General features: G+C 36.9%; 1 protein-coding gene across 3 annotated transcripts in view; it reads left to right on the top strand.

The window, feature by feature from the left end:
- LOC150094500 (ecto-NOX disulfide-thiol exchanger 2) overlaps nucleotides 1-15,297 on the top strand; it is a 294,098-nt gene that overhangs the window by 241,935 nt on the left and 36,866 nt on the right. For all 3 annotated transcript variants that reach the window (XM_090411781.1, XM_090411779.1, XM_090411780.1), the window contains exon 11: nucleotides 2,111-2,252. In XM_090411781.1, coding sequence (XP_090267907.1) covers nucleotides 2,111-2,252 — 142 coding nt within the window. The remainder of the gene's footprint in view (nucleotides 1-2,110; nucleotides 2,253-15,297) is intronic.

Raw genomic sequence — 15,297 nt, 5'->3', positions numbered from 1 at the left:
ATTAGACATATGTGCACACATATACACACAAATTTGTGTATATGTGTGCACATATGCTGCAGCTCCAACTACAAAATCCATTGCTGAATTATGTATTGAATTCTCCACAAAAAAAAAAATATCTACATGATTAGAAAGAAAATGACAGACTATGCTGCATGGTATTTAGATGCATCTCTTATACTATAGGAGAGTAATGATAGACATGTGCAGAAAGGTATGTATACAGGTGAGCTTCACATCTCTTGAAGAGAGAATCAGCACAACATAAGGATTTGGTATTTTGTGAAGAGCTGCATTACTGAACACTAAAATTAGGCTGCCTAAGTCGAATGTCATCACCATCATTATAAAAAAAAAAATTTAAAAAAAGTGTAAATTACAAAGGAATTTCCTTACATAACGATCCAGAAAGGATTTATTCAAGCATTTGTGGAAAAAATTGTTCAAGAGAAACTTTGGGGGGGGGGGGCTACATTCGGGCCCGATAAGTTGATAGGATCTCATATTTACTTTAAGATGGATGGTTGAGAAATCAGAGGATTTATAATAAAGAACCTTGAATTTTGTATATATGGAGAAAGCATTTAATAATGTGGGAAAAGAAAATCTCTTCAAAACACTAATTATATGCTCTAAATGCTATAAAAAATGTACAGGAAGATAGTCTGATATAAAAATTTATATCCGACTGTTTAATGAATATTAAAAAATTCATTAAACATGATATAAAAATCTGAGATATTAAACTCAGCTCTTTCCTTTATGTAGATGATGTATTCCTAAATAAGTCAACTATAAGTCAAGTCTTTTTAAATTGAATAATGGATATAACAAATTGGTTGTGAGAATAGGCAAGAGCATGAAAAACATTAGATGTATCATTGATTAAAAAAAAAAAAAAAAAATCTAGAGAACAGGTATTATTCAGTATAATCTAGGCACAATTTTAGTGAGAATGGCCAATTAAATACAGAAGTAGATGATAAAATAAGCAAAGTTGGTGTTGCTAGTTGAGTAAATTTATGTGGAATAATATAATAAAGAAATTAGCTGAAACAGTGTGCTTTTGGTATATAAGACAACGTTCAAAGAAATGTTGACTTTCAAATCTGAAAATTGAGTTCAAAACGAAAGTCTTAACTAAAGACTAGAGACACATAATGAGAGTTCCAAAAAAACTAAGAGTGAACAACTGTCGTCACCAGTGGCAGAATCATATTAAAAGATGCTGTTAGCATTCAGGATTATAAATATATAATTGTTACTTATAATGCTATAGTACTTTGCTCTCCTATAGCATTTTGATATCAAAATGGTTTTTATTGAACTTCCACTTTCTTTTTATAAGATCTTGTTCATTCTTGCATTTTCCTGAACTGTATAAATTACTTGTTATATTTTTGTTGAGATATATACATATCTTGTTGAGATATTTTAGATATTGCATACTGGTGATTTGCACTGTAAAGTACAAAAAAATGCTACATGCAGAACTTGTGACCAAAAGCTACCAAATGATCCCTCTCTTTAGGTAAGGGAAACGGGTACATGATATTGCTGAATTTTACAAAGGAATTTAACAGGATACTACATGGAGTCCTATACTTAATTGGAGTAAATGGTGGATGGACAAACATCAAAGCAATGTATGGTAGAGATATGAATCAAAGATAAGGCAGGTGATTAGGGTTGTGTCACAGGGCTCTGTACTCATTTCTAATATCAGTCATGTACAGATGGAGGGAACATCCAGTTGTTTGCCAGTGATGCAAACCTGGAGAAAGCAATAATTAATGGAGGTGATGTAGAGCTCCTACAGTTTTAAATCGCAGCTCAGCATCACTAAACCAAAGTGTCAAGCTCAGTACTAAACCAAATTGCATGTTATCATTTACATACAGTATTATGCAGTTCAGCATATATTTTAGAGAATTAATAATCAGTCACTATTAAGTTATGGAGATTTGAAAATCCTTAAATTATTCCAGGTAAACACTACTACTTTCATCCTTGATAGTATTCTTTTAGCTCTTAAGTGTTTGTGAGTAACATTTTGGCTTAATTGTTTTTTCTGAAACATGTACTAATTATAAAATATTATCTGTAGGAAGTCAAAAATGCTCAGCTTGAAGAAGTCTTAAATGAAAGAGAGGAAGATGAAATGGAAGTTAGTGATGGTGAAGCAGATTCTCCTGTTCATATTAAAAAACCTAGAATGGATGAAGAAGATTCTGATAAAAGTTGGGAAGGTGAAATTAATTTTTAAAATTGATCCTTGTGCTCACTAAAAGCATTAATTAAAAAAATTGAAAAAATCTTTAATTAACTATTAATTTTAATTTTTATAGCTGTTTTGCCTATTTTTCTTTAAGAGTACCCCTTTTTATGATGTCATTGGCTTTTTACTCAATTTTTAGAACATTATTGATATTTTAAAGACATAAATACAATATAAGAAAGGAATAATTTTGGACATACCTTTGTAGAATGTTCTTGGTTATCTTTTTTTGAGCAGCATCAGGTGTATAGTGATAAACATTTATATACCACTGCTGAAGTATGACAGAAAGTGGGGGGGGGGGGGGGGGGAGGCAGAAATGTGGAGATAGAAAAATGTGGGAGAATTGCAGATAAAAATAAAGGTATGTGAATTAAAAACACGAGTTTCCAAGGATGGGCTGTGAATTCTTTGGGAAGATGGTGAGAGATAGAATATTTTTAGGGGAAAGGAGAGGAATAGAGCATGATGAATCGAGCAAGATTGGAGGTGCGAGTAATGTGGCATGAGCCATTTCGACTCAGTGTCGTCTTCAGAGCTTGTGGGAAAAGTGGAGGCTATGTCATGTTGATTTAGTGTTTTTTTTTTCTTGGATGCAAGAAGTGCAAAGAGAGAGAAGGATAAATCAGGGAGCAAGTCTTGTACAGTGATTCTATCATAAGTGGTATGATTGGTGAGAGATTGACAAAATTGTGCTTTCCAGGTGAAAAAATTAATGATGTTAGTGAGGCTATTAGAGTGAAAAAAGGTAAAGTGAAAGAGTTGATAATTTTGACTGGAACAAATGATATGAAAGGAGAAAAGTATTGCATGAAGGAGGACATGAAAGAATTACTGGAAGTAGCAAAAGAAAAGAGTGAGAAAGTTAAGATAGTGAGTCCCGTGCCATGGTATGAAGAGTAGAGCTGAGAAAGAGGGCTATAATAGCAAATGACTCGATGCATAGGTTGTGTATGTGTGGAATGAGTTTGACAAGTGAAAGGACTTATACAAGAAGGATTGTTTGCATCTGAATGGATTTGGTGGGAGAGTCTGGAAAAAGTGTTGTTGAATGAAGTGAAAGTGGATGTGCAAAATCAGTTTCCCTGATTTTGCAAGTCCACTTTTTGTACACTAATGCCAGGAGCATTTGGAACAAGGAGGAGAAGTTTTTGGCATTGGTTAGCTCATCTTGGCCAAAGGTTATTAGCATTAGTGAGACGTGGCTGACAGAAGATTATATAGTTAGTAGGATAGAATGTGAAAGGTATAGTATGCTCAAGGAGGATAGAGAGAAAAGAATGGGGGGGGGATGTTATTATGATAGCCAATGAACTCCAACCAAAGAGACTAGAAGTTCAACTGCAGGCCAGTGAAAATAGCACATTTGCAGCTATTTAGCATGAGATAGAGGCTCACAGAACAAAATATACAGTTGGATACTTCTGTAGACCAAGGGATGGAAAAGTTTATGGGGATAGTATACATCGGCAAATAGACTCAATGAGTAGAGGACAGGTAATTATTATAGGGGATTTCAACTATCTGAACATAGACAAAGGAGGAGGAGAGGACGCGTGTGTGTGTGGGGGGAGGATTTATGCAGTTGCTAAGGGTTAATTTCCTGAGACAGCATGTGATGGGTTTGAGAATGCTAGATCTATTAATTACATCTGAAAAATTTGTCTGTAACCAATATGAACACATTGTTGCCAATTGGTGAGAGTGATCATATGGTCTTGACATGGGAGGTGGCTAAATGCATGGAATTTTCAGTTAAGATATATGTGGAATTGCAGGGCTGGTAGGTATATGACAGCTTAGTTGATTGCTTGGATCAGTGTGCCATGGCATGTAAAACTGCAAGGGCTGCATGTTGATAATGCATGGGAAGGAGTTTGAGGGAAATAACAGCAGACTGCATACCTAGAGTTAGGAGAGTAATCAAGTGGAAGACAAATGGATGAATATCATCATTAAGCTGGAGCTACAAAAGAAAAGAAAAAAATTGTGGATGGAATTCAAGGAGAAATGTGACCAGCAGTACAAAGCACTAGTCAGAACGGTAACCAGTGTGGTAAGAAAGGCAAAAGCAGAGTATAAAATGAAATTAGCAGTATAGGCCAAAGATAATCCCAAACAGTTCTTTCAATATGTTGCAAGTAAAAGTAAGAATGTTTATGGCAGAATGATTTTAATGAATGTTGAAATAATTGAATCAGTTGTAATAGTAGAATTACTAAGTGAACACTTGCAAGACTATATCAGCCAGGTGGGAGATATTACAGTAACAAAAGAGACAAAAACTTATATTGGAACTGAGGTAAATGAAATGGAGGTGCATAGCATATTACAGAACCTTGATGTGAATAGAATTTATGGGATTAGATGATATACCAGCTTCAGTTATCCGAAGATGCTAGGGAAATGTCAATGCCTTTGATTACATTGTTTAATCAAAGTCTCGGCTCTGAGTTTAATCTGAAGGGGTTGAAAAGAGCAGAAAATAGTTCCATTGCATAAATGAGGTTTCAAGTCTAATGTAGCAAATTACTGACAAATCTCAGCATATCTGGAGTTGTCATGTACTGGAGAAATTGGTCAAGAGCAAAATGAAAAGACGGAAATGGGATACTGTATTGGGGGAGGGGCACATCATTTTGTGAAGGGTAAGTCGTGCCTAAGTAACTTGCTTATGTTTTATAATGTACTGACAAATTAGTTGGATAAAGGTAATGGTTTGCGTAATGGTTGGATAAAGGTTATTCTTCTCTTTATTGAGCCTTGATCAGACCCCATCTTTATTGTTCATAGATCTGGTCACCTGGTTTCTTGGTGATGAGGAAGAGGTGGAGAGGATTCAGAGGTGAGTGACCAAGATTGTAGCAGGTCTATGAAATGAACCTTATGACAACAGGTTGAAGATTTGTGGGTTGCAGAAATTGGCTGACAGGTCGAAAAGGGGTGATATGATTGAGACATGAGTGATACTGCTGGACTTTGCAAAAGCCTTTTGACAGGATACTACATGGAATTACAATCAGCAAACTGCAGCACATGGGGATGGATATACGGTTGGTGAGATGGACAAGAGGATGGTTGATGGAGAGATATCAGAGAGTGGTTTATACAGGAGGTGGAGTCCAGAAGAAGGCCTGTGACTATTGACATGCCACAGGGCTCTGTTCTTGGGCTGCTACTATTTAATTTGTATATTAATGATATAGGAAAGAATCTGAGAATTGTTTTGTTGTTTACCAATGATGCAAAATTGGGTAGAGCCATAATTAATACAGATGATGTTAAAATTTTGCAGGATGATTTGGATAGACTGGCAGTCTGGACAAAGATGAATGGATGTCAGTTTAATGTGGTAAAGTGCAAGGCTATGCATTTTGGGGTGAAAAGATTACCAGCTGTATACCACATTGATGGAACTGCCTTTCAGGAAATTGATGAAGCCAGAGTTTTGGGTTAGTGGATAGGGAGTTAAAATTTAGAGGACACAGCAAAAAGTGGCTAAAGCAGCTCATCGGATTACTTGGTTACTGAAGAATACTCAGGCGAGCAGAGACAAGCAGGTTATTCTTCCTCTTTATTGAGCCTTGAATTGAATTTATAAATTAAGATTATTATATGAAATCATGAATTAATACCTAATTTATTCATCACTCTGATGAAATTTACCTCTCTTTAGTGCTTAGCAATGTAATATCACACGGCTCGTTCTACTTTTGAATGATCAATTGTTTGTATTCCACTTTGTAAAAACTGTTTCTATCAATCCACTGAGGATAGTCTGTTAATTTCAGACTGAAATATTTGGAAAATATTAAAATATTCTTGTGCTAATGTGTTTATATTTCTTAATTTAATGTCATAAGTATCTATCAAGAATAGAATTGTGTTCCTACATGGGGAAAGCTTTACCAAAAAAAAATGGTAAACTATCTGTAATACAAGGTAAGCTACGAGCGAGGATCGTTTTTCTAAAAAAAATTGCTGCAATTATCAGATTATTCCTAACTTCGCTAAGATTAAAGAAACCATTAAATCTCCTGGAGCTCATAAAATCTACAGGAACACCAGCTTAGCTTTAATCCGTAATCAACTCAGAGCAGCTAAACATGATCTTGCTATTAACATTCGTCAAGTTGCTGATCTCCGCAAACTTAGACCCACAACTCTCTGACATAGTTCTTAATGTGGCTAAACGCTCTATATAACATTCGTTTAAAAAACAAAATCGACATCTGAACTGCAAATTCGATATCCTTGTTTCTAGACAAATCGAGCCTTTCCATGTTCCAGATAATTGGGTCAACTTGTCCAGTCACCCTTAACGAGTTGTGAAATACTCATCCTCTCAAAAGGACATGATTTTGCTATAGTCCCTAAAAATATTCCTTACTTAGATTTCCTGGTTAACATCGAACAGAACCTAAGTCATCTCTCTAGTGAAAGGCTAATTCTCTCCGCCTAGAAGTTGCTTCTACGCTACTTAAAGCCAAGCTTCCTCCTTCCAACATATCTCTTTCTGAAAAGAAAGTACTACATTCCTTAAGAAGCAACAGTTACCTTGTTATCACTAAAGCAGACAAAAGAAAAGCGACAGTAATTATGGATTCCTCAAATTACAGAAGAAAAATTGCTCTTTTACTTCGAGATCGCTCAACATACCAAGAACTTGATCATGAACCTACCAACAGGCAACTGAAGAAATTAAATTCTCTTCTAGATGAGGTTATAAGTTTAGATGCAGACATTATAGAAAGGTTAAAAACACATTTTGCAAGACCTAGATTTTATGGTCTACCAAAAATTCACAAGACAGACATTTCTCTCTGTCCTATATTGACTGTATTGATTCACCTACCTACCGCATAGCCAAATATTTAGCGAAATTATTGAAATCACATATAGGAAAATCACGCTCTTTTTTGAAAAACTCTTCTGATTTCTCAAACAAATTAAAAAAATATCTCATTACAACCTACTGATAGTGAGCTTTAACGTCATATCTCTATTTACCAATGCACCTCTCAAAAAGACCTTACATTTACTGGCTGACATCTTCCCACAAGATATCGTAAAATTATTCGATTTCGTGATACACTCTGGGTATTTCCTGTGTCAAAACAAATTCTACAACCAAGTGGAAGGAACGGCCACGGGAAGTCCATTTTCACCTGCTCTAGCCAACTTTTATATGGAACATCTAGAAGACATCTTTTTTCATCTATATACCCTCAACCATCCTTTTGGGTTAGATATATAGATGACATTTTTTCAGTGTGGCCTCACAACAGAGATTTCTTACCTTCCTTTTTAGACAAAATCAATTCTCTGCACCAAGTATGTCAAACTCAAAGGCTAACACGGGCCAAATAAATGAGGTTTAAGTTTATGTGGGCCGCAAAAAACAAAAACTTTCAATTTTCATAAAAATGCAGGTTTATTTTGAAAAGTACAGCATAAAAAAAGAACAAGAACAACGATAAAATTAATGTTTTCTCCCTGACACTTGGCATCTCTTCTCTGCTACTATCTTTCCTACTTTGGGGGAAATCTTGTTCACAGTGATTACTTTCAAAACTGATCCAAGGTGAATGTCAGTAATTCTGGATCTGACAGGAGTCTTATTTTCCTTCATAATTGTAAATAACTGCTCACACTGATAAGTACTTCCAAACATGGATATAATTTCATATGCGAATTTTCGAGTATTTTTAAACCTGGCAGGTAAATATTTGTAAAATCCAGGCATGCCAACTTCACTGAATTTTGCCTTCAAATCTGAATCGCACTGGATCTCAATTACCTCCATTTGATTAGGTGCTGATTCAATATTTATTGAAAAAATCGAAGAAAACATAGAAAACTTGTCTTCCAAAAATTTAAAATCTGCAAACCTTGTTTCAAATTCATTTCTAAGGCTTACAATTTTTCTTCATATTTTTGATACGATGCAGTTTCACGTAAACTTGATTTGTTCATATTGCATGTCGGAAAGTGCGTTAAATCTTCATTTTTCAACTGCTTTTCCCAAAGAACTAGTTTACATTTGAATGCCTTAACTTGGTCACACATGTTCGTAATGATCTGATCTTTTCCTTGCAGTTTTAAATTTAAATCATATGAGTGTTTTGTTATATCACCCATGAAGGATAAATCTTGCAACCACACTGTGTCAAAAATCAGGCTTGTGTCTTGATTTTTAGTTATTAAGAACTGACATATTTTTTCTTTCAAGTCCCAGAATTGTTTAAGAATCTTGGAGTAGGACAAACTGGAATATTCGCTGTCTAATCACTCAAGAAAACAGAGAACTGTCGCTGATTTAAGCCTCGAGATTTTATGAAATTAATGATTTATATGATGGATGTCAACACATTTTCCATGTTTATTACTTTTGTGCACAATACTTCTTAATGTATAATGCAATGTGTATGATAAATCTTGGATCTGTCATAAATTTCACTTTGTTTTTTCTGCCGTAATGCCACGAAACCATTGTTTTTTCCAGTCATGGAAGGAGCTCCATCTGTAGCTACAGAAGTTAATTTTGACAGAGGTAGATTGTATTTTTGCAGAAGTTCAAAAACAAAATTAAATATATCTTGTCCTGTACTAGTGTTATGCATCGGTACTAGTTCCAATAATTCCTCAAAAATGTTGAAATCCGTGTCGCAAACATGAAGAAACACAGCTAATTGAGCTACACCCCCAATGTCCGTACTCTCGTCACAGGCAATGGAAAAAGCTTCGAAACTAGATGATTTTGCTTTGATCAGAACACTTAAATTGTCGGCCAAATCAGTAATTCTTTCTGCAACTGTATTTCGAGACAAAGAGATTGTTTGAAAAGCCTTCATATTTTCAGGACAAATAATTTCTGCAGCTTTAATTAGACATTTCTTAATGAAATCACCTTCAGTAAAAGGTTTCAAGTGTTTAGCTATCAACTCCGACAAGACGTAGCTTGCATGCACCGCCACTTCACTTTTTGGTGATACTTTAGTAAACATGAACTGTTGTTTTTTCGGTCCCGACTTGAGCTCCTTCAACTTTTCTTGTCTCCTTAATCCCTCATAATTATCATATTTTGATTTATATTGTTCATAGTGACGATTAATGTTGTATAACTTTGGTACACTGATAACATTATTACATATTTAGCAGATTATTTTATTTTTTACTTCACAGCAAAAATACTCCAATTCCCATTTTTCTTGGAAATTTCGATGTTCATCAGTAATTTTTCGTTTATTACTATCACTTGGTTTCGATAGAGACATGCTGAATACAAAGGACTGATAAAAATTAATAATTGTTAACATAAAATAATAGAATATTTTAATAAAAACTGATATTTTTTCTTGAATATCAACTTACCAGACACTAACTAACTGCACAAATTAATAAGCATAACGTAAATAAACTTATTTTTCTTGTTCAGCGAAAGCGAAATATTTCCTGTTACGCACACCAAACAAGTCAATTCAAACAAGACTGACGACTAGACGTGGGCGTGGCACTGACACGTGATAGTAGGTATATAATCGGCTGGTAGAAATAGAGGGGGAAATGGTTCGCCTGCATGTAAAAGAAATGCATGCAACATGGCTATATGTAGTAATCACTGTCATTGACAAACGTTTGGCTGTGCTGTGAGTTTGACACCCATGCTCTACATCCTCGTATTAAATTTACCATGGAGATTGAAAAGACGACAAGTTATCCTTTTTAGACATCCTTCTCATCTGCTCACCTTCAAGTATTCTGACAACTACAGTTTACAGAAAACCCACTTTTACTGGACGTTACATTCTCAAACAATCTGCCCATCATCCTTATCAAAAAACAGTAATTATAAAATGTTTAATTTGATGAGCTAGAACTAATTACTCAACTCCCAACGAATTACAAAAAGAACTTTCAACTATCAAGCATCACATGAAATTAAATGGCTTATCCAAAAAGACTACACAACATCTGCTCGATTCCTACAATCCTATCTAGAACAACAAAGAATCAATATGTCAAGTTCCAATTCCATATATTTCTAGAATCCCAGAACACCAATTTCAAGAATTCTGAAGAAATATGATTTAACAACCACTTATATCCCTATTAACAAAATATCCACATATTTCCCATCTTCTAAAGATAAACGTTCACAACTATGTCGCTACCTGGTGTATATCAAGTTCCTTGTAACTGCAATCTGTCATACTTTGGACAAACTGGACACACTCTATAGAAAAAAAGAATACAAGAACATCAATCGTACATTCTTCACAACAAATCCAATAAGTCTGGATTGGCGCAGCACGGGATAGAGACAAGCCACAACATTCTCTGGTCCAGGACTCGTCTTCTACACAGATGTCGCTATAAATTCGAATGCCTATTCAAAGAGTAATGAGATCTCACTTCAACGCCCTAACTTGAATTGAATTCCTATCCTTGGGAAAATTCAGTCCAGATAACACACTAGGTTCCCCCCCCCCCCCCCCCCACACACACACAGGCAGGTACATTTTATATTATTTTATTTACAAGAAGGAAGAGTTTTTGGCCATGGTTGGCACTTCCAGACCACAGGTTATTGGTATTAGTGAATCATGGCTGACTGTAGATGATATAGCTAGTAGGATTGAATGTGATGGGTATAGTGTGTTCAGGAATGACAGGGAGAATAAAATGGGGGGAGAAGTATTGTTGATGATAGCTGATGAGCTACAGCCAAGAAGAATAGAAGTTGAATTGCAGGATAGAGAAAAGAGCACATTTGAGGCCATTTGGTGTGAGATTGTGGCTAACAGAACGAAATATACAATTGGGTGCTGCTATAGACCAGGTGATGGAAAAGATGGTGGTGACAGTATGCACAAGCAAATAGAAGAAATGAGTGGAAGGAGGGTAATTATTATGGGAGATTTCAACAATGGTCGCATTGATTGGAGTGAGGAGAGGACACATGGGAGGAAGGAATTGGATTTTAGGCGGTTATTAAGGGATAACTATCTGCGAAAGCATGTAATGGAAAATACTAGGGGTAAGAGAGTGCTTGACCTAGTAATTACATCTGAGGATTTGGCTGTAACAAATATGACCACATTGCCACCAATTGGTGAGAATAATCATAGGGTCTTGACTTGGGAGGTGGCTAAAGGTGTGGAATTTACAATTAAGACAGGATACATGTGGAATTATCGGGCTGGAAAGTATGACAAGCTTAGGAGTTTGATTGGTTCGGTGCCATGGCATGTACAACTGCAAGGACTAGAAGTTGATAGTGCATGGGAGGCAGTTAAGAAGTGTTTGCATGAAGCAATGGCTGACTGTATATCTAGAGTCCGAATAATAAATCAACTAAGGGTTAAATGGATGAATAACACCATTAAGCTTGAGCTGCAAAAAAAGAAACAACTATGGAGGGAATTTAAGGAGAAAGGTGACCAGCAGGCCAGGAAGGGTAACGAGTGTGGTAAGAAAAGCAAAAAAGGATTACGAAAGAACATTGGCCATGCAGGCTAAAGAGAATCCTAAACAGTTTTTTAGATATGTAACAAGTAAAAGGAAAAATGTACATGGCAGAATGATTTTAAAGAATGCTGATGGTAGGAAGGTAACTGAATCAGTTAATATAGTTGAGTTACTGAGTGAGCACTTTGCAAGTATATATCATCCAGGTGGTGACATTGCAGAAATGAATGAACCAATAGATTATACGGGAATTGTGGTGAATGAAGTGGAGGTGAGTAGTCTATTGCAAAAACCTCAATGTCAATACATCTGTGGGATTGGATGGTATACCAGCTCGTGTTGTACGAGAAGCAGCTAAAGAATTGCCAGTACCCTTGACCATTTTGTTTAATTTGAGTCTCGTGTCTGGGTTAGTCCCGAGGGGGTGGAAAGAGGAGAAAATAGTTCCACTGCATAAAGGTGGTTCCAAGACTGCTGTTGTAAATTACCGACCTATTAGCATATCAGGAATCATTGTCAAGGTCTTAGAGAAATTAGTCAAGAAAAGAATACAGGATTGGATAGATGAAAATGGGATATTGTATGGGGGACAACATGGTTTTGTGAAGGGTAGATCATGCCTCAGTAACTTGCTCACATTTTATAACACAGTGACGGCTGAACTGGATAGGGTAATGGGTTTACAGTGATACTAATGGACCTTGCCAAGGCCTTTGACAGGATACCACATGGAACCCTAATCAGTAAACTGGAGCAGATTGGGATAGATATAGGGTTGGTGAGATGGATAGGAGGGTGGTTGAAGGAGAGATACCAGAGAGTGGTTTATGCAGGAGTGGAGTCTAAAAGACGGCTTGTGACTAGTGGTGTGCCGCAGGGCTCTGTTCTTGGACCACTGGTTTTCAATTTGTTCATCAATGATATAGGAAAGGATTTGAGAGGAAGTGTTCACTTGTTTGCTGATGATGCAAAGTTGGGTAGAGCAATTGTGAGTGCACAGGATGTCAAAATTTTACAGGATGATTTGGACAGTTTGGAGGACTGGGCTAGGAAAAATGGATGTCAATTTAATGTGGCAAAGTGTAAGGTTATGCACTTTGGGGTGAAAAGAATAGCAGCAGTATATCGCATTGGTGGAACTGTTCTCCAGGAGATTGATGAGGCCAGGGATTTGGGAGTGTTGGTGGATAGGGAATTGAAGTTTAGTGGGCACATTGCAAAAGTGACTAAATCAGCTCATCAAATCACTTGGCTTCTGAAAAATACTTTAACATGCAGAGACAAACAAGTTGTTGTTCCTCTGTATCGAACCTTGATAAGACCCCATCTGGACTACTGTGCCCAGTTATGGGCACCAGGGTTTCTTCGTGATGGGGAGGAAGTGGAGAGGATCCAGAGACGAGTGACCAAGATGATAGAAGGTCTGTGGAATGAACCTTATGAGAATAGGTTGAAGATTTGTGGGTTGCAGAGATTGGACGATAGGAGAAGGAGGGGTGATATGATTGAGACATTCAAATTACTGAAGGGTTTCTATAATATTGATCCAGAAGATATTTTTGAAAATATGACTGGTGGTGGGAGGACTATGGGCCATGCATGGAAGCTGGGCAAGAGCGTGGTTGACAAGGGAGTTAGAGCTAGGTTTTTTACTTGGAGAGTGGTGAATGAGTGGAATAAGCTTCCAGAGTCTGTTGTGGGTGCTACGACCGTGAATGAGTTCAAAGCAAGGTATGATAGATACTGTGTCAATGTTGAATAGTTGTTCTTGACATGATGTTAGGGCCTCCCTCGATGAGTCTGTCAACTCGTTGGAGTTGCCCGGAACAATAATAATAATAACAAGTCTCTGGTCCCGGACTAGTCTTCTACACAGATGTCGCTAAAAATTCGAATGCCTATTCAAAGAGAGTGATGAGATCTCACTTCAACGCCCTAACTTGAATTGAATTCCTATCCTTGGGAAAATTCAGTCCGGAAAACACACTAGGTTTCCCCCCCCCCCCACAGGCAGGTACATTCACAAACTTTATCACACTCCCTCTCAGCATGATCATTTACACAACATCTTCATATCTAATAGCTACAGTTTCCACAGTATAAGAAAAATAATCAGTCCTTCCCTCAATCCATTATCTTCTCTTCAAAAATATTTCAGTAATACTATCACCATCCCCTATATCTCAGTTACATCAGAAAAAGTAGCCAGAATCTTAAAGCAATATACTGTCTTTGCACCAATTTTAAGCCCCACTTAAAACTAGCCATCCCACTAAAGACAAATTTCTTCCCCCCTCTCAGTTCCAGGTGTATACAGAGTTCCTTGTTCCTGCAAGTTGGCCTATGTGGATAGATGGGAAGATCAGCTACCATCTGTAATCATGACTATGGAAATTTTGGTCTTGCAGACCATGCTTTGGATACAGCTCATGGAATCAATTGGAAAATGACCATCATGCTTCATCACAAAAAATTTAGAAGAAAAAGACTGTTTTTAGAATCTGCTGCTCTTAAAAATCAGTCAAATTTGAATAAATTTGGTTGCATAAAACTTCCCAAAATATCAGAACACTAATACTTCAAGATCCCAGTTTGCATCCTAGGATGCTGACAGGTGTCTAGAGAGGGAGCCCCCACCTAGTTAGAGCTACTAAAGGGCTGTCGATATGCAATATATAGCCTCTCAAGCTATACCACCATCTCCTAGCAGTATAACTTGAGCCACAAACAGGGCTCTGGCAAACCTGACAAGCATTACCATCAAAAAAGTATATCTTCCCTAGTTGGAGGAAATGCCAACAAGACCTCTAGGTGGTAGGCGTCTTTCATCACACGGTGATGAAAGATGTCCAGTTTTTATCCCTCACTCCCCACATGCAGTGAGAGTGACACCCTTAATGACATACCAATCTCACTGTAGGGAACCAGGACCCCCCCCCCCTTCCCATTCGAGAATATAGCAGTAAAGTGGTTCCACAGGCCAGCTGCTGGATAGGTACATGGGATGGAACCAATTAGTAACGAATCTGGAGGCTTCCCATTCTACCAATGTCAAATCTTACAGCTATGTATTTTGCCAGTTCGTGACAGAAGAGAGATCAAATACTGTAGCTGCAGGGATGAGGGAGGGGGGATGTCAAGGCCACGTATGGATAGGAGACCAAGTTCCTCTATCTGGGTAGAGGGAACTCGGTCTTCTGCATGCCCCCACTTCCTCACAAAATACAATGAACCACAACCCAAAGGAATGTGATTTTACTGCAGATCTCAAAAATTCTCCCACAAAAAAAATAGTCTTAAAAAAATCATAACAAAAAAAATTCACCCACAAAAAACATCAAAAATCCAACCAAATAACACATCAACATTAATTCCTACAAAAAAATAAAAAATTCTCACATCCATTTAACCAACATTCATGGTCTAAATAGCAATATAAATGATGTGCACCACCACCTACAGTCATCTAAACCAGAAGTACTATTCCTATCAGAATCCCAACTGGCAACCTCAACAGCCATTCATTTTGCACAGACCTATGGGTT

This window comes from Typopeltis vanoorti, chromosome 22 (assembly GCF_054136105.1).
Source record: "Typopeltis vanoorti isolate ZY-2024b chromosome 22, IOZ_Tvanoo_1.0, whole genome shotgun sequence".
Lineage (NCBI taxonomy): Eukaryota > Metazoa > Arthropoda > Arachnida > Uropygi > Thelyphonidae > Typopeltis > Typopeltis vanoorti.
Note: the sequence above shows the minus strand (reverse complement) of the source record. Positions and strands in the feature narration are given on the sequence as shown.